General features: G+C 42.4%; 1 protein-coding gene across 2 annotated transcripts in view; it reads right to left on the minus strand.

The window, feature by feature from the left end:
* The window catches only part of LOC124271169 (neuroglian-like), a 141,363-nt gene that overhangs the window by 101,011 nt on the left and 19,733 nt on the right, over positions 1–20,619 (minus strand). For both annotated transcript variants that reach the window (XM_046706254.1, XM_046706255.1), the window contains exons 4-7: positions 11,462–11,832; positions 7,529–7,657; positions 7,314–7,416; positions 4,139–4,329 (exon numbers count right to left, since the gene is read on the minus strand). In XM_046706254.1, the coding sequence (XP_046562210.1) occupies positions 4,139–4,329; positions 7,314–7,416; positions 7,529–7,657; positions 11,462–11,832 (794 nt within the window). The remainder of the gene's footprint in view (positions 1–4,138; positions 4,330–7,313; positions 7,417–7,528; positions 7,658–11,461; positions 11,833–20,619) is intronic.

Below are 20,619 nucleotides of genomic sequence, written 5' to 3' on the forward strand. Positions count from 1 at the left end.
GATGTACGCAGTAGATTCGACCACTCTGGTAGTTGCAGTTGTGGTGGTCATAGTTCTTGTATGAGAATGGGACCACATTCTCGCAGGCCAGTAGGGCGCGACCAAAATCAGTTGGAGGTTCCTGGTCTGGCTGATTTTTTGCAACAGCCTCGGTAGTAGCGCTGGCGTTGGAAACGCGTACGCGTTTCGTCCTTCCCAGGATATGCTGAGAGCGTCCGTTGCCCACGCTCGTGGATCTGGGACTGGCGAGACGAATGTTGTCAGCTGATTGTTGAAACATGTGGCGAATAGGTCTATTAGTGGAACTCCCATCTCCATGATGATCTGTTTGAAGATCTGGGGATGTAGCATCCATTCCGTTGGAGATGGTTGAGTTGGACGGGAGAGTGGCTCCTGGAATGTGACATGCTCTTATGTGGATGTTCAGATCGTCGATTAGGTTGAACAGTTGAAAGCAGAGGTCTAGCAGGTTCAATGATCGTGTTGATCCTTGCTTGTTTATGTAAAACGCCACTGTTGAGTTGTCCGTGTGTACCATGAGATGCGCATTCTGTAGAATGTTGCTCCAATGGAGTATGGCGTTGATGACTGCCTTCATTTCCAGCATGTTGATGTGCAGACATTTCTCTTCCTTTGTCCATTTCCCGGCTGCCACATCGTTGTCGAGATGTGCTCCCCAACCTTGGAGTGAAGAGTCCGCATACAGATGAGTCTTGCACTCCGGCTCTGCTAAATAGACGCCCTCGCAGACATTCGCTCTCTGAGTCCACCATAATAGATGAGGTCTGAGATAGTTCGGGAGACCGAAGGGGTCTGGGTCGTCAAGATGAGCATTGATGAGGATCTGTAACGACCATAGCTGTAATTTCCCTCTGGCTGTCATGTCTTGAGCAGACGTGAGGAGACCCAACAGACTCTGCCACTGTCGTAGTGGCCACGGAGAGAGTAGTGCTTGTGGGATTGTCTGTTGAATCTTGAGCCATCGGTCCTCTGGTACGACGATGCGGTTCTGCGTCGTGAGAAATCTGATGCCTAGGAACTGCAGGTCCTGCGTAGGTTCTAGGTCCGACTTGAGTAGATTCACTAACCATCCCAACTGTGTAAGTAGTTTGATGGTAAAGTTCAACTGTAGTCTGAGATGCTTGGGATCTTAATGTACTTGAATCCCGTCGTCGAGGTAAAAGGCACTGCGTAGACCTCGACGATGTAGATATATGACTATGGGTTTCGTCACCCTTGTAAACAACCAAGGGGCCGATGATATTCCAAATGGCAGGACCTTCCATTGGTAATGTAGCCCGTCCAGTGTAAACCTGAGGTACTTCCTCGAGTCTGGATGTACAGGAATATGAAGGTATGCTTCCTGTAGATCTATGCTGACCATGTAGTCCATCGGACGGCCGAGGTGGAATAGTTGAGGTAGATGTATCATGCGGAACTTTGGAGGTCTGCTCAGATAGTCTATGTTGAACATGCTCATATTGTATATGAGTTGGAACTTTTCTTTGGAGTTTTTCTTGGGCAATAGGAAAACTGGGGAGTAGAAACCTGGCGTGATGTTGGTTTGATCTACAACCTCTATGGCTCGCTTTACTAGTAGAGATGTGACTGCCTCTCGTAACATCTCTATCTGATGAGTCTTGAAGTCGAACTTGTGAGGATCGACTGTAAGCGGTTGAGCGGCCTTTAGTTGTATGCGATATCCGTTTCTTAGGATGTTGGGCACAAACTGATCTTGAAGTAATCCCCAGTTTTCCCAGTGTAGCTGAAGGCGTCCACCCACTTGTGAAGGTTGTACAGGAACGGCTGGGGGTTGAAGACTCCAGTCGTTCCAAACCCTTCTTTCATCGTCGATAATCCTTGGTGCCTCGTCCAGACCTTGCTCTGTAATTGCCGGTTGGGCGCCGAAAGGAATTTTTTCCGCCTCTGGAGCTACCCACTTTCTTGTTCCGTGCTCTCTGCATCCAAGGAAACTTGGACCTGCCCGAGTAGTGCTGGGATGTTTGCCTGATGACGCTGGCCAGAGTATCTATGGACTTAATCATAAGGACCTCCCTTGAGTCTTTGGTAACTTCCTTGGCAACCACGTCGATTCCTCCATTGAAGATGGAAGGCGTTGACCACGGGGCTGTGTAGAGTGGCTTAGTAAAGTGGTCACTCCAACTGCAGGAGGCGAGGAGACCTTGTCGACCTTGTTGACCTGGGTGGAGAGTTGCGCGGAGACCTGCGCGGAGACTTGTGTGGCAACCTTCGTGGAGACCTGCGCAGAGCCCTGCACGGAGATCTGCGTGGAGATCTGCGTGGAGATCGTCGAGGAGATCGGAGTGGGAGTGGCCTGGCGAACTGCGTCTATAGGGTGACTTGTGCGGAGATGAGCTCCTGTGGGTTCGCGAATGTCTCGGTGAATCCCTGGACGATTTGCGTGATGCGGAAGATGTCTTGGATACTGAAGTCCTTCACGAACGCTGATTATCTGATTCCGCATCTGTGGAATGGCGACTGGTCCTTCGCGAACGCCTGCGCGAACGCTGGTCGTCCGATTCTGCATCCGGAGATCGATGATTCTTCCTTCGCGAACGTTGATCGTCCGAATCCGTAGTAGGTGATGACCGAGTCGTCCTTCGCGAATGCCTTTGCGGATGCTGATCGTCCGATTCCTTCGCAGGGGATGGTGGAGTCGACCTTCGCGCAGGCTGGTGCAGTGTAGATCTGCTGCCAGATGTCACGTTGATGGGGGGCCCCTCAGAGACGACATCTGCGTTGGAGCCTTCACGAAGGCTCGGGACCTCTATCTGGGCTGATTGTGACTTTTTCTCCAGGCCATAACGCTGCTCAATCATCTCCATGATCTGTTGGGATAATTGCTGCACAAAGTCCCCCGGGTTGAAGGTCTGCGTTGGTAGTAGCGCTGCCCTATCTGTAGCAACGTGTCCCACAGGACGCTCATCTGTTGTCAGCGTAGATACCTCGGGTTGCGTGGAGATCTGCGCTGAAGTCACCGTAGCCGAGACTGGTCTTTTCTTTGGATGGACCTCTGGGATGATGATGGGTTGATCATCGTAGAGTCCGTGTTCCGTCAACGGGACAATCTCGGCTGAGAAAGTCTGTGTTGCCTGCGCTGACTTCCCCGTGGTGGTGGATGATGCCCTGGGGGTGCGGAGTCTGCGCTGGGTGGTTGACGACTTCCGAGTCTTGGGCTGAGACGATGGGATGTCCGGGGTTGCAGGTCTCTTTTTGGAGGTGGCGGACTTCGTCCCACGCCTCTCCTTCGCGGGAAACTCCTTTAGCATAACACCAGACGGGAGGGGGTCGTCGGACAGCAGTTGACTGGTGTGGGACTCCGCTGATTTATCCATGACTGGACCAACCCGTCTAGACCTATCTGCCGCACGTCTAAGGACTGAAAGTAGGTATTTATTAAATGCACAAGTAGTTAAATGCTTGCAATTAATGCAGCGGGCACTGAAAGAACATGGTACCGTGCAGCTAGGGCACAATAGATGAGGGTCAGCAGCAGAGAAACGTAATCTACCATTGGAACAATTTTTCATGAACGTAAACAACTGAACAAACACGGCCTAACCCGTGAATAAACAGTGTTAAATACGATTGAATATGAAACCATATTGTTGAAATATACTAGCTAAACCTCTATAATAGTATAACAGAGATGACGAACTAAGTAATAAAAGGATATAGTGCCGTATAAGAGACACAGGCGCTCTCACAACCTGCTCACAGGGCGAAGAAGGAGAGAGTCAAGTGTGGGAAAACAGTGGCGCCACTTTTCCCGCCAAAACCGGAAACAGAGATAACTCTGGTGAGTAGTGATTTTACGTACGCTTTTATTGAATGGGGCTTCAATAAAGAGATACAAGTGTTCCACTATGTTTGCAAGAGGAAGAAGACAAGCAAATAAGCATGAGTCAGGATAAGGAAAAATTCAGTATTTCAATTCTTAGGAAATATCTAAATCGAATATTCTACTTACATTCAACTATTTAACCTGCTATAGAAAATGCAGAACAAATATTTTACACACATTCAACTATTGTGGCCTGCTTGTGGGAAGTTTGGGACATTACATTCGACTTTCTGAACCTACTTATTGAAAATCTGGAGCATATGCTTTACTTACATTTCACGTTGATGGACATGGTTCTCTGAACTCTCTGTGGAGTCTGATCATTAGTAGCCCAACATTCATAGTCTCCAGCATCCGAATCCTCCAAACTCGAAAACACAAGTTCCTGCCCAAAGCTACTCTGTTTGACGTGGTCAGGCAGAGACTTGCCATCAACCCGCTCCCAGTGCACATCTGGTGTGGGACTGAAAAGACAACAATCCATAACATTCCTCCTCCAGGGCTGCTCTGATGACCGTCACATCATTAATTCTATCACTCTAACAAATTTGCTGTTCAACATCATCTCATGTGACAAGAAGGAATTTGTGAGCATACCTTCGGGGGGTGGAGTTTAGCTCATTAAAAATGGACTCATTATTTTGTTTACATGTTTGAATGACACAAGTATCAGCAACAAATCAGCTGACAATTACGATGCACACTGATTTTACAGAAAACAACCAATAAAACCCAATACAGAACTGGTAGAAAGTGGCATATACTGGTATTGATACTAACTTGACACAAACAGAAGCAACACCTCAACCAACATTTGCTCAAAGCCTCTAAAGTCATAGAATACAAACTTCTAGTCCAAGGACATCAGTTCTTGACCTGTCCTTGACTATCCACTCATAATAAACAAAGTATTTTCAAAAAATGTCAAAGTCTTTATAAATGATGGCTCCAACCTGCAGAAGACATACAGCAAGTTTAATGATATGAAAGCATACATTTTTGTTACAGTTATTTCAGCATGGAAGAATAATCTGCAATGATCTGGTAAAACTTCTCATGCAGATGATGTCTGAAATAACACCACTAACAGGCAAATTCTTGAAAGTGAGCATTTAAGTTCCTTCATAGGAAGTGCACACTGTCTACCACTGTACCCAAGACCTTCGACAAGCTGTTTCGCCTCACCTTCTAGGTGAGATTGTAGAATGTCTATTCGTCGTGCGTCATTGATTCCTGGTCTTGAATGGATTTGATAATGGAATTGCTCAATGAACTTGGGCCATTGTAAAGCACTTCCGTTAAACCTAGGAATGTCAACTCTTGGTAGGTCTCTGTCGCTTTCAACCTTTATCAGTGCATGAGCAATCTGTTCTGTGACTGGGGTATTTTTCCACTGAAGTTGTGTTTCTTCGCCTATGACCAGTTCATCTATCCAGGAGTTTTGTGATTCCATATCTGTAACCTCTGTCATTTCTGATTGCATGTCTTGTGGTGCGTAATATTGGTTCACTTGTGTTTCTAACCAGTAATGAACAGCTTTAGATTTATTAGATGAGTCACTTTCTGAATTAATGCCTGTGTGTTGAGAACTCATGACCATATTCTGCAATACTGCAATTCTGCGTCTAGATCTGCCATTTCAGTTTCATGTTGGGCTCGGGCTGCAGTGGAGTGTAGCTAACTGAATATCAACCTGTGCCTTTTGTTTAGCATGTAAAGCTTTCAACTTTCAAGTTTAACTTTAACTTGTCTTTGTATTCCTTACTTGTCCTACTTGTACCTGTTTTTACACTTGATGGCTTAGTTGCCTCCAACAATTTATCAAGTTCTGAATGGATACCTGGAAAACTTGTATCAGATTTCGCGTTAGCACAAGTTTTCTTGGTAGGTTTAGGAATAGACTTGATTCTTGATGGCTTAGTTGACTTTGGTAGATTATACTGTTTAACAAGATCAGCATGGAGACTTGCAGTTGCAAAATCTGTATCCGACCTGGTTCCAACACGATGTCTATATAGGGGGATATCATCATCATAACCATATCTCACGCGTGCAAAACAAGAAAAACGAGGCAAGTTGTGTCCAGGGACACGGATGCCCCTTCAAACAAGCTGCTGTAGGAAAAGTTCACACATTCAGGGTCCCACTGAAGTACTTGAAAAGAAAGAAAAACAATGTGTTGAGGGGTTAGATAGGTCACAACCTATTATCATATAAAGATCAATAATTGAAAAAAAATTCACGAACAATTCAATAAACATCTATGCAACTATGAGAGGCACACCTTTCGAGTCCCAATGAAACACATGTATAAGCTTAATCAATTCTGTTGAGCAGTTTTTGTGGAGAAGTGGATAGACTTAATCCCCTATTTCACTATCATCAGAGAGAAATTCAACAAAATTTATCTAAGTTCAAATGTCTCTAAACATACAAAAAAATATAAAATACAAAAACAAAATATGAGATGCACATCTTTAGAGTCTCTTTAAAAGACATGTGTAAGCTAAATGAGTTTTGTGCAGTGGTTTTTGAGGAGAAGTGGATAATGTACACCCCCTGTTGTATGGGACGAACAGGATGAATAGAACCAAATTCAACTAAGTTCAAACATCTGTAGAAATGACAAAATTAAGAAATTGGATAAACAAGGTATGAGATGCACACCTTTAGAGTTCCAATGAAACACACGTAGAAGCTCAATTAAATCTGTTGAGCAGCTTTTGTGGAGAAGTGAATAGACTTCACCCCCTACTACACTATATTCAGAGAGAAATTCAACAAAATTTATGTAAGTTCAAACGACATTAAAATTTGGAAAAATAAATAAAATACAAAATCAAAATATGAGATGCAAGCCTTTAGAGTCCCTATAAAGCAAATGTGTAATCTAAATGAATTCCAAAAAGGAGTTTTAGAGGAGAAGCGGATAACGTACACCCCCTGTTGGATGGAACGAACAGGCTGAATAGAACAAAATTCAACTAAGTTCAAACATCTGTAAAAGTGACAAAATTAAGAAATTGCATAAGAAAATTATGAAATGCCCACCTTTAGAGTCCCTACGAAAGACATGTAGAACTTCATTCAATTTTGTTGAGCAGTTTTTGTGGAGAAGTGGATAGACTTCATCCCCTATTACACTATCATCATAGAGAAATTCAGCAAAATGTATGAAGTTGAAATGTCTCTAAATTTACAAAAAAAACAATAAAATACAAAAACAAAATACCAGATGCACACCATTGGAGTCCCAAGAAAGCCCATGTATAAGTTCACTGAATTCTACAGAGCGTTATTTGTGGAGAAGTGGATAGAGTACATTCCCTGTTTCGTACGGATGGACGGACACGGAGGGTAACCCTATATGCCCCCAGCCATATATGGTGGGGGTAGCGTTATTCGAACAGAAAATAGAATTTCATACAATGGTTGAGGCTTGACTTACTTTCCAGCAAATATACATTTGATCCTAAATTCATCTCCACGTAGTCCATAATGATCAGAGGGGGAAGCCCACATGTAGGTGACTTCTCGCTGAACTTCTGAAGCTGCAAACCAAACATTGCCAAAATATAAATAATAATTGCTAACACTATGAACACAGGGACAAAGAACAAGGTTATATCATCCATGAAATCACCAGAGAACTGAAATACTTACATCCCCGGGGGTTAATAAACTGGCGTGCTCCCTGTGTGTTTTTGCGGACAATTCCATTCATGGCCATACAAGCATAAGCTTTTCCATCTTGACCATCACTAGCCTTGACATTGGTAAAACGTAGACGAGCTAGAACACAGGAAATCAAACATATTAAATTTCTGTTTAATAGTAATACTGTCAAGAAACACAAGAAAAAGCATTGTTAACATGGCTAAGGATTGATCTGAAACTGTCTAGGAAAATCAAAACTCACAGAAGACAGCAATAAAAGGAAACACACAAGAATAATAAACTCGGAAACGAGTTAATGATAAGCTACATTACACACTTTTCCATGATCCCCTCAAACTAGATGCCTTCACAATCCAGTCATGATCATTAAAATAAAATGCCTTCACAATCAAGTCATGATCCCTCAAACAAGATGCCTACACAAAAATCCAAACATGATAACTAAACATGATGTCCAAACAACACTCACACTCATGATAACACTTATCTTCAAATCTTTATTTCCAATACTATGAAGCCATGGGCCTATGAGTACAAAAACACCTCATCGGTGCAGACATGAACTGTAATGATAACAATGAAAGAATGTATAACATATACAATCTTAATATGACAAAAAAAACTTTTTTCGAATGCATAAAACAAATATTTAGCAGTATTCAAGGAAATGTCTTCATATTTGGATGATGACAACGAATTAAATTTTGGTATACTGGGGAAAGCATAGAATTGCAACAAAAGATATTTACGTCTTAATTCAATGTAGGCTGGACAGTTAAGTAAGAAGTGATATTCATTTTCAATTACGTTTAAATTACACATTTTGCATTTACATTGTTCCCGGGGAATGTTATAGTAACGACCTCTTTCAATTTCTACACTACGGGAACTTAACCTAAATCGTGATAAACAAGATCTATATTTGGATACAGTAATATGAGTTAAGTATGTTTCACAAGAAATTGTTAATTTAAAATTACAATACGCAAACATTTTAGGGCTCTCAGATAAATCACTGTGCCAAACTTGCCGAAAATTATCTTTCAGTCGTTGAAAAACATTTCAACAAAAACGCTTTTATATCCGTGAGTGTGTGATACCCAAACATCACCAAAACCTAATTTAAATATGATATTTCTAACTTTCGTAACCCAGTTCTCATAACCTTGCTCATCATACATACGCATCATATTGTAACATTTTCGAGGCAAACGGCATTCGGGCATGTTAATAAGATTTAACCAATATTTCATACATTTTAAAACAGCTGATAATTGAACAGGATATCTACCACACTCGGCTAATACTCCATTATTGGACGTTGATAACTTAACGTTCAGAAAACGTTTGCAAGCATATAAATGTACTTTTTCAGTACTTCCATATTATTAAGCCCCCAAATTTCATCCCCATAGAGGAGAATTGGTGTTATCTTTGTATCGAATAATTTGAAGTACAGATGAGGCGAGTGTGGTTTCAAACAATGTATACTACTAAGAAGTAATGACAGCATTTTTCTGGCTTGAATAGAAATACTGTCAAACGCTTACGACCACTGTAACCCATTACTAAAATACAATCCGAGATAACAATATCCTGAAACAACTTCAACAACACTGCCATTATAAAACCATTTTTCAAACCGAGATAAACCACCTCCTTTCTTAAAAACTACAATTTTTGTTTTATGCATATTGACTGACAATTTCCATTCTGAACAGTACCTGCTAAGAATATCTAGTTTAAACTGTAGACTTCTCACGCAGTTCCCAAACAAAATAAGGTCATCCGCAAATAAAAGAAGGAAAACATGAGTAACATCTGGATGTAGCTGGACACCAAACCGACATTCACTTTCAATTACATTAACTAATTCATTTATATAAAACTGAAACAAAAAGGGGCTGAGCATACACACTTGTCTGACTCCCATCGGGCAATCAAATACACGAGATAAACTACTATTTGAAAGAACACAGGATTTCACACTAATATAAATAGACTCTAACAATTTACCCATTTTACGACTCAGACCGTGTTTATGTAAGAACTTCCAAAGAAACTGTCTTTGAACAGAATCGAAAGCTTTCGAGAAATCAACAAAAGCTACATAGAATTTACCACCTTTGCGAGAAAGATAACGCTCGATAATAGAATTCAGAACAAAACAATTGTCAACCACTGAATAACCTTTTCGAAAACCTGATTGACACTCAGAAGTTTTACTCAGCACATCAACCCAACATACTAATTGCTGAATCAGGATGTACGTGAAGACTTTGCTGAGGATACTCAGGAGGCTTATTGCTCTGTAGTAGGATAGAACACTAAACATGATGTCCAACACAACATCCACACTAAACACGACGTCCACACAACACTCACGGTAACACTAAACATTATGTACACACAACACTCACACTCACGGTAACACTAAACATGACGTCAACACAACACTCACGGTAACACTAAACATTATGTACAAACAACACTCACACTCATGATAACACTAAACATGATGTCCACACAACACTCATGGTAACACTAAACATGATGTTAACACAACACTCACACTCACGGTAACACTAAACATGATGTCCACACAACACTCATGGTAACACTAAACATGATGTCTACACAACACTCACGGTAACACTTAACATGATGTCAACACAACACTCACACTCACGGTAACACTAAACATGATGTCCACACAACACTAAAGGTAACACTAAACATGATGTCTACACAACACTCACGGTAACACTAAACATGATGTCCACACAACACTCATGCTAACACTAAACATGATGTCCACACAACACTCAAGGTAACACTAAACATGATGTCCACACAACACTCACAGTAACACTAAACATGAGGTCCACACAACCCTTATGGTAACACTAAACATGATGTCCACACAACACTCACACTCATGGTAACACTAAACATGATGTCCACACAACACTCATGGTAACACTAAACATGATGTCCACACAACATTCACACTCATGGTAACACTAAACATGATGTCGACACAACACTCACACTCATGGTAACACTAAACATGATGTACCACACAACACTCAAAACATGATGTCCACACAACACTCACACTCACGGTAACACTAAACATGATGTCCACACAAACACTAACACACTAAACATGATGTCCACACAACACTCACACTCTCATGGTAACACTAAACATGATGTCCACACAACACTCAAAACATGATGTCACACACAACACTCACACTCATGGTAACACTAAACATGATGTCCACACAACACTCATGGTAACACTAAACATGATGTCCACACAACACTCACGGTAACACTAAACATGATGTCCACACAACACTCATGGTAACACTAAACATGATGTCCACACAACACTCATGGTAACACTAAACATGATGTCCACACACAACACTCACAGTAACACTAAACATGATGTCCACACAACTCATGGTAACACTAAACATGATGTCCACACAACACTCACACACTAAACATGGTCTCAACACTAAACACTAAACATGATGTCCACACAACACTCATGGTAACACTAAACATGATGTCCACACAACACTCATGGTAACACTAAACATGATGTCCACACAACATTCACACTCATGGTAACACTAAACATGATGTACACACAACCCTCACACTCAAGGTAACACTAAACATGATGTCCACACAACACTCACGGTAACACTAAAATTGATTTCCACACAACATTCACACTCATGGTAACACTAAACATGATGTCCACACAACACTCACACTCATGGTAGCACTAAACATGATGTCCACACAACACTCACACTCATGGTAGCATTAAACATGATGTCCACACAACACTCACACTCATGGTAGCACTAAACATGATGTCCTCGCAACACTCACACTCAAGGTCCATGGTTACTCTGGCATCAAAGTTGACGGGTGTAAAGCTGCCATTCTGCTCCTTGATGACCCAGTACACATCAGGAGAGGGGATACTCTCAGGGGGCACGCAATTCAAGGTCTGCGACTCCCCCAAATATGGTGTGACAAACACGTCCATTTCCACATCAAAATCTTTCAGCTTTGCCTCACGCAGATTGATCTTGATGGTTGCTGACTTTCCATAATCATTTTCAGCAAAACATTGGAAAATGCCTTCATCTTTGTCTTCTGGTCTGTTGATGACGATGGTCCCAACATTAGGGAGCTGGACCATACGGTCATCATTACCACTTGGGTTGAATTTGATTCCATTCATTTCCCATGTATACCTGAAAACAATATCAATTAAATTGTGATGACTATTGGATCATATTTTACATAATTAGTAAAATCTAAATATTTTTTATATTTGTATATTTATCCTCCACTACTTACTTCCTGCACTTATTGCTTACGACTCGAAACGTGGCTGTGCCAGACGATTGATGTTGAAAACGTAGACTGTGCATGTGATCACATCCTGGTTTCGGATAAACATCCGCGTGCACATCACCAAAAGTTGACGTCAGCCACCTCTGATTATTGCTGTAAATCCCGCAGAAGAAGATGAAGAGGGGAGGGAGGAGAAAGCGCAGGGAGGGCGCTTATCTTAAGAAGTGCAGGATAAGTATACAAATATAATAAATATTTAGAGTTTACTAAGTTTTTAACTAATCCTGCACTACTTACTTCCTACACCTTTATCGGGCAGGCAGGATGGAGGGCGTGTCATTTGTGGGGATCGCCTCGCAAGGTAAACAAAGACAGCTCAGTCAATGTCATCAAGTACACCGCGGTGGTGGAAAACCGTCATTGCACCTAGAGCGGATAGCGAGTGCCAATCAGTCAGTGGTAATACACATATAAGACATGTAGTCTTAAATGGTATACATCACACGATTTTTAAAGCATTATTAGCTTTAGGGAAATGCAGTAAAAAAGCAGTGACTCGAGTTAAACCAAGTGTTACTCCTTAACTGACATACACCGTTGTTCTCCCGGAACAACTCCTTTCCCACACGGCGTCGGCGTGCTTCATGAGAAGAAAAAAAATGGTGGAAGGTATCTTTGTTGCACCTGGAAGAATAGTCAACAGACAGTGACTATCTCTCGGTGGTAATTTGCATATTAGACATGTAGGCTTAAATGGAATACATCACACGATTTTTAAAGCATTATTAGCTTTAGGGAAATGCTGTAAAAAAGCAGTGACTCGAGTTAACCCAAGTGTTACTCCTTAACTGACATACACCGTTGTTCTCCCGGAACAACTCCTTTCCCACACGGCGTCGGCGTGCTTCATGAGAAGAATAAAAATGGTGGAAGGTATCTTTGTTGCACCTGGAAGAATAGTCAACAGACAGTGACTATCTCTCAGTGGTAATTCGCCTATAAGACATGTAGGCTTAAATGGAAAAGACCACACAATTTTTAATGCGAGATTAGCTTAGGGAAATGCAGTAAAAAGCAGTGACTTGAATTTTTCCAAGTGTTACTCCATAACTGGCATAACCAGTTGTTCTGCCAGAACAACTCTTTTCCCACACGGCGTGATCGTGCTTCGTGGGAAGAAATATCATGAATGACGGTAACTTCGTGGAATCTGGAAGAATAGTCAACAGAGAGGGACTATATCTCAGTGGTATCATATATAAGACATACACGCTTAAATACACGCCCCCACCAAACACTCTCGGCGCGAGGAGGGTAAGTGTAAACCACCATCACCCAAAGTGCTGATTAAGACAGATTCCCAAATACCGAAGTCTCGGGAAGAGGGAAAAACTGTTAGCGTACAAAAATTCCCTGAATAGCGAAAAGCTTAGCTGAATATGTGTTGGCTCACTAGCTATTACACTAACCTGATCATGTGACATGTGGCTCGAAGAGAGGCATACCAAACAGTGACCCGTGGGCTGTTCGTACCCAATTCCGTCATAAGACGGGTTAATAGCATATGACTGGTTATAGCGTAACCAAAACCCGCCCTCTCTTGCCTTTAGGTGAAGAGGATGTAAGGGACGTATGTACACCCAAACCCGACCCGACCCAACCCAAAAGGGTGGTAAGGCTTATACGATGTAGTGATATGAACCATATCGACATTGAACACAGAACCGATACCAATGACCAGTTACTAACTTGGTCAAGATGGCAGGATACTCTCCACTGGAGAGAACCAAAAGAATGCTTGTCAAGTCGGTAATGGCGAATGAAGGCGTTCTGCCGGCTCCAAAGAGTGACAGAATCGATCTCTTCATTGAGCAGTGCCGCTGTGTATTGCCAAGTCTGCCTTGAACCCCTCGGGGGGAAGGTAAACCTTAGCATTGTAACCGAACAAGTATGGAAACAAGCCAACGAGATAAGTCCGCTTGCTAGAAGACTCCCCAGTCTTCCTGCCACCAAACAGAACACATGGGCACCCGTACAGATCCCTTTCGTTCGTTCATAAAAGTCACTCTAATGGGTGAGCAATCGAAAGATCAGTCCCCGGTGTGGAAGGCTGGGTAAGGGGTGGAAGTTCAATATGAGCAGTCACGTGGAAAGCAATATCGATCTGAGAGTGGTAGGTATCCGGGAGGCGAATACGGACATGATCAGTATAAAATACTGACAGAATCGGGTCAGTGGGTATCGCATGGATGTACCCGACCCTTCTACCAGAGCTCACCAACACAAGTAAAGCCGTCTTCCACGTCAACAAGTGAAGTGATAGAGATGATATACTTGACAGGTCAGGGCCAGACAGTCAATTGAGAATAATTGGCAAATTTCAAGGTGGCGACCCAGCCCTGTTCATGCCAGCTACGAAGCGCTGTACGAGTGGGTGTTGACTAGGCAGAGCACCATCGAATGAGGTGTGAAACATGGAAATAGCCATGGAGTAACCGGGAATGGTGGAGGTCATAGGGCTCTCAACCAAAACGAGGTTATAGTAACTCCAATATCTGAACTAAATCCCCAGAATAGGGATTCTGAAATCCCCCCATCTGCACACCAGCGCGCCCCACATACTGAACAGGTGTCAAATCCTGCCTCGAAGTCAGAATTGTGTCTGCAACTGCTGCAGGAATTCCACGTGTCTGGAGGTTAGACCCAGTGAATCCGAGGATTCGGGTGTGGCGCCCCGTTCAGAGTGAGAATGTCGGGACGAAAAGGTAATTCGAATCCCGGCGTGCAGGATCTCTGAGTGGGATCCCAGCTGCTAAAAATTGCTGCATGGGTCTCATCCTCAAACTAGCATCACCTCCAAGAAAGACCGGATCCTGCTTCGAGATGCAGTCTGTCCTCGTGAGGTTGACAATTCGGCCCAGTTTTGTAAGAGTGACCAACACTAATCGTGAGGTTCCCAGACTCAACTGTTATTCTAAAACCCTGATGAGCCAGTCTTTGGTGAACACCCTTGGCGCCGTAATGTAGCCTAAGGGGAGCAAACGAAACTGGTAGAACGTCCCGTCGAAGAATCTTGAAATCGGTGCAATGGAACAAGGAGGTACTCAACCTCGAGGTCGATTGACGTGCTCCAAATCCCTGTCTCGACAGATGAGAACACCGAACGCAGTGTCTCCATCTTGAAGGACAGTACCTCTATTATCTTGTTCAGCTCTCAGATGAGAATGGGTCTAAACATTCCGTTCTTAATGGCAACGAGGAAACAAATGGAGGCAAACCCCACATTTTCCTGACCATTGGAAACCACCTCGATGCTCGATGGTTGCCTTGCCCAGCAGAGACTGGATCTCGGCACGGAGTATTTTTGTCCTCTCCCGGGAAGCCAACACTGGTGTGCGCCGCACTCCGTCCGGGGTTTGTGGCAGAATACAGTAAACCCCTGCAGTCGGCATCATAACGTTTGCCGATGCCTGGGCACCTAAGGGATTAACGAGAAGCTCGACAGACTTCCGTATTCCTCGAAACAGTGTCAGACGCCATAGGCCCATAACCGCAATCATCATTTGGCAGTGTCAGACGCCATAGGCCCATAACCGCACTCATCATTTGGCTGACACAGCTACAATGCAGTCCCTAGCCAAATGAGACATATGGACCCCTAGGTAGTCGAGGACTAGGGTTGTCGAGATAGATTCCTCTGAAACTTTGAATCCCAACCGGAAAAGAGGCGAGAAATCCTTGACCTCAAATAACACATGCCCGAAAGTGTTCGCGAAGGTCAGTGAGGACCACCCACTACCAAGCCATCACAGAAGAGATTCACTTCTGTCAGGTCTTGAGAGACAGTGTTAATAGCCGAAGCTAAGTTTGAGATAGGATGAAGCATCCTTGTGAATTCCGAATCAAGGGCCGTCACACCCCTTGAGTCTCTTGCCTTGTAAGACGCCCTGGATGAAGAAAACTGTCACACGCTTAATTTCTTCATCCACCTTGGCTGCCCTAATGAATTCAAGACAAGGGAATGGGTAAACGCCACGCCAGTCTTAGGTGCTGTAATAGTCGAAGTCTTCGAGGGCAACTGGGCAAGATGTGTCCGTCTGCCAACGTAGAGGCCATCAGAGATAGTGTCGCAACCAACAGCTGCTGAAACCCTTAAGATGTAGGAGGCGCTAACGCAGTATGTTAAACACCGGAGGCACTGAATATAGTGGAGGCATCATACAGGTGCTGGAGCAGGTAAAAACGCCGTGAAGGCGATGGAGTAAGTGATTATGGTGTTATAGGCGTTGAATCTAGTAGAGGCGCTGTACAGGTGCTGGATCTGTTAGAAACGCCGTACAGGCTCTTTGAATACGTATGGTTGTACAGGCACCATACAGGCATTGGATCTGGTAAAGGAGCCATGTAGGGGCTGGATCTGGTAGAGGTGCCGTAGAGGCCTGAGATCTGGTAGAGGTGCCGTAGAGGCCTGAGATCTGGTAGAGGTGCCGTAGAGGCCTGAGATCTGGTGGAGGTGCCGTAGAGGCCTGAGATCTGGTGGAGGTGCCGTAGAGGCCTGAGATCTGGTAGAGTTGCCGTATAGGCCTGAGATCTGGTGGAGGCACCGGATTGGCACTGGATCAGGTAGATGCATCATATATTCGCTGTAGTCAGGAACGACGGTGGAACAGGTAGGTGTTGGCGACAGAGGCGCTGACACCGACTGCTGAACTCTGAAGTCGTAGTCGATGTAGTTGATGCACCAGGTGCTGCAGTGATGAACAGCGGAGGAGCTGTTGTACCAGATTGCTCTGCTAACTAGGTCAAGTGTGTAATGGGTGTCGAAACATCCAGCAACTGCAGAACGTGCGGTGCATGCATCTGTGGCATCAGGAGTAAGAAGTCTGCCAGGGAAATGCTGGAAACGTGGAAAATGGAGACGGAGCGCCGGACACTCTAAAGCTACTAGACATCAGTGGTGTGGCACATCAGTGTTTGACCTGGCGCTTCATAGACAGAAAAAGAAGGTGTGAAGATGATTAAGTAAGCGCAACTAGCACATTCATACATAGACAGGGGAAAACACGGAAAAGTGCAATGCAAACAGTGTGAATGAGGGCACTTATGAGATTCCCTGGCTTTACAAACTATACAGCATGTGTCGTATAGAAACTGCAATATAGCAGACACCCCCAGCAAACACACGGTGAAACATTATAATAGTAACGGGGTATAACAGCATAATTGAGAACAAATGTCTCACAAAATACTGCTAAAAACTGGAGACAAGAATTAAGGCTTAATAATAAAATATGACTATAGAATAACATATAAGTATGAGCCAAGAACAACCCACTATGAATACCTCGAAGCCACGTGTTCAAAATGCGAAGTAACCGATAATAGTGATGAAAAACTATCATGTTAATAACAAACAACATCACTACAACAGCACTACAAAAAACGAAAACGAAGGGTAATACCTACACTCTCTGAAGAACAAATGAAAATACTCAAAAGTCAGTTTATTATCAATAAACACAAACTAATAGGATACAAAACAGTTGAGCTGGCAAACCACACGTCTTGCGAAGCATGCGAAAAGCAATAATCTGAGGTGGCTGACGTCACCTTACGGTGATGTGCTACAGTGAGAATTCAGGACAGCCATCGTCCAAAAACTATGTAACCAAGAAATGTAAGAGTTAATTATAATTATTGATTCTGCATTCTTTTTAATCCCTATCACTACCGCAGTGAACATTGTCTTGTCAGTCACCCTGTACCACTCTGTCACTTTCATTAATTATTGCCTTAAGTGGTCATCCCCCTTGGCCGTGTCGGCCGTCACATCAACTGGTCAAGGAAAAGCTATTGTTTCTCTATCTGTTCATTGTTGAGTCGTAACCTGTCCATTGTTGTCAAAAACTATATATATATATATGCTTACATCTATATTGTCAAAGAGTCCAGTATTCAGACTAGGAAACGCCCTGGGGTTGAGCAGGTACTCCGCTCACCTCATTTAAATCTTGTGTATTTGTTTGTCATGTAACTAAAGACGTTTGAACTCAACTATGCCTTCGTCTTTGTCAACGCACACTTCATCTTAATTACGAGCTAGTTCCCCAGACCACATATCTATGCGTTGACAGATGCGTGCGCAGACAGATGTATATCCAAGCCCGGGAGATCACAGTCTACGTTTTCAGCATCAATCGTCTGGCACAGCCACGTTTCGAGTCGTAAGCAATAAGAGCAGGAAGTAAGTAGTGCAGGATTAGTTAAAAATTTACTCATTACCAATTATTACATCAGCTTTATCATATTGTATGTTTAAGAATAATAATGTTAATTAACATTGATCTTTTCTGTTTTTGTAGCTATGGCATTATCAAGGGTAACCATGGTAACATATTTTGCATGTTTATAATCATTTTCAAATGAATGTGTTTCATGTTACCAAACCTGCAAACTGTTTTCTGTCATTTCCTTAACATTGATGTATGTACATGTATTAAAATTCTAAATACCCAGTGAACAAATCTGTACTTAAATAAACGAAACAGAATATGAACGAAAACAAAACTTTTGATATATTGTAGAGGATATTCTAAAAGTCACCTTCCGTGATTAAAATTGAACAAAAAGTTTGTAAAAAAGCAATAAAAACACACAAAAAACGTACTCGTATTTCTGCCTATTACAGAAACACCCAACAGTTAATGAGCAGAGGGAGTATCACGTGACATGACATCATATGTGCCTGTTGCATATGGCTTCCTCTTTGATTTTACCTCACAACTTAACAGTGTCCATGGATTCTGAAGCAGTAAAAGATGTTACTGGTGTCATTTCTGAAATGGATGTTAGACCGTATCAGTACGATCCGAGTTTATATCTTAGAAGAAGAATCGAGTGAAACGGAGACACCGCTTGAGGTCAAAATAAATTGACCAATAGACCATATCACTTATCAAGAATACTGTTTGTCAGCAAAATGTCATACAGTTCCAAACAGCAAACCCACCCCTATAAATATATGACCAGTCCCTAAGAATTTTTTTTTAAATGTCATTGCAGTTCCTTTTGTGTCAAATGGGTGACTGTAGGGTGTCTGGGATTTAAAAACAAAATAAATATGCTTCAGACTGGGGAAAATAGAAATTATCTGCTACAAAAATTACACTGGAATTATTTTGTTGAAACCATTAGGATCCTAGTTCTGATTAATAATGTATCAAGTCTCCATACAAGATCCCAGCCTGGTCGAGCAGACATAATATTCGCGACGCAGATAAGTTATTCCCCGAAAACTGGTGAATGATAAAATACTAGTCAGGACAATGTATGTTTCCCCAGTGTTTGGTTATGGAAATAGTTATGGTACTCAGTCATAGCCTTAGAATGACATCTTGTCAGCCAATGAGAATACAGAACAACTTTCACGGCACACACTACTGACAAATAGCGAGTCTGATGCCAACGTGGAAATAGTTATGGTACTCAGTCATAGCCTTAGAATGACATCTTGTCAGCCAATGAGAATACAGAACAACTTTCACGGCACACACTACTGACAAATAGCGAGTCTGATGCCAACGTGGAAATAGTTATGGTACTCAGTCATAGCCTTAGAATGACATCTTGTCAGCCAATGAGAATACAGAACAACTTTCACGGCACACACTAATGACAAATAGCGAGTCTGATGCTGACGTGCGCAATTGGACAAAATGGAAAACAATGAAAGCAACAAGTACTTCATGATTTGCCGTTGTATTCGGCAATGTTTTGGGTAGACTGCAGCATTTAGGGATCCAAACCGAAAAGAATGTTATAGCGAAACATTTTCAAGCTCATGTGAAATCTCTTACTGATTTCGATAATATATATCTCATAGGTACCAGTCGAACTGCCCCAGCTACAAAATGCTCCAGCAAATTTGGTCATTCATTCTAATTTGGTCAAATTTATTTTAAATGATTACATATATGCCGTAAATGCATAGTTTTTGTCAACTTATTATGATATTATGTTCTTCATATAAAAGTTATTAGAAAGTAATATTTCTGATAAATGTTCCATTAGTAAACTCATAACTATGTATATTCTTTTATATGAAGAACATAATATCAAAGTTGACAAAACTATGCATTTATGGCCTATATTTAATCATTTTAAATAAATTGGGGCATTTTGACTATTTCCCTGGGGCAATCTGACCAAATTTGTTGGGGCAATTTGTAGTGGGGGCAATTCGACTAGCAATCGGACTTGATTTAATTTATGTTAAAAATACCACTGACAGAAAGTTGTAACTTGGAATGATGGAGTATAAATGAATCTCACGGGTACTTCTTCCTTCTTCAGCCTAGCTTTGCGATTTTCATACCCCATGTGTGTATGTCTCTGTCATACTCAGAACGATCGGAGCATTTCTCCTGCCTAAATCTGTCTCTTTACTTGGAAAACAGAAGAAATCGTGGCTCTTTCCATTGTTCGATGATTCCGTGCATCCCCAGGCAACGGAATACACCATCCTACCATTTACAAAAATGACAGAAACAACACAAATTGTATTACTGTAGTGCTTGTTCTTTGGCAATATGGCGGACGCTAGTCACATATGATGTCACGAGCAGAAAGGTCACGTGAGCTCCAGCGGAATATGCATAAAGCTCAGATAACAGAAACTGTTTTCG

This window comes from Haliotis rubra, unplaced genomic scaffold, assembly GCF_003918875.1.
Source record: "Haliotis rubra isolate DU_JTF1 unplaced genomic scaffold, ASM391887v1 Scf158, whole genome shotgun sequence".
Classification (NCBI taxonomy): domain Eukaryota; kingdom Metazoa; phylum Mollusca; class Gastropoda; order Lepetellida; family Haliotidae; genus Haliotis; species Haliotis rubra.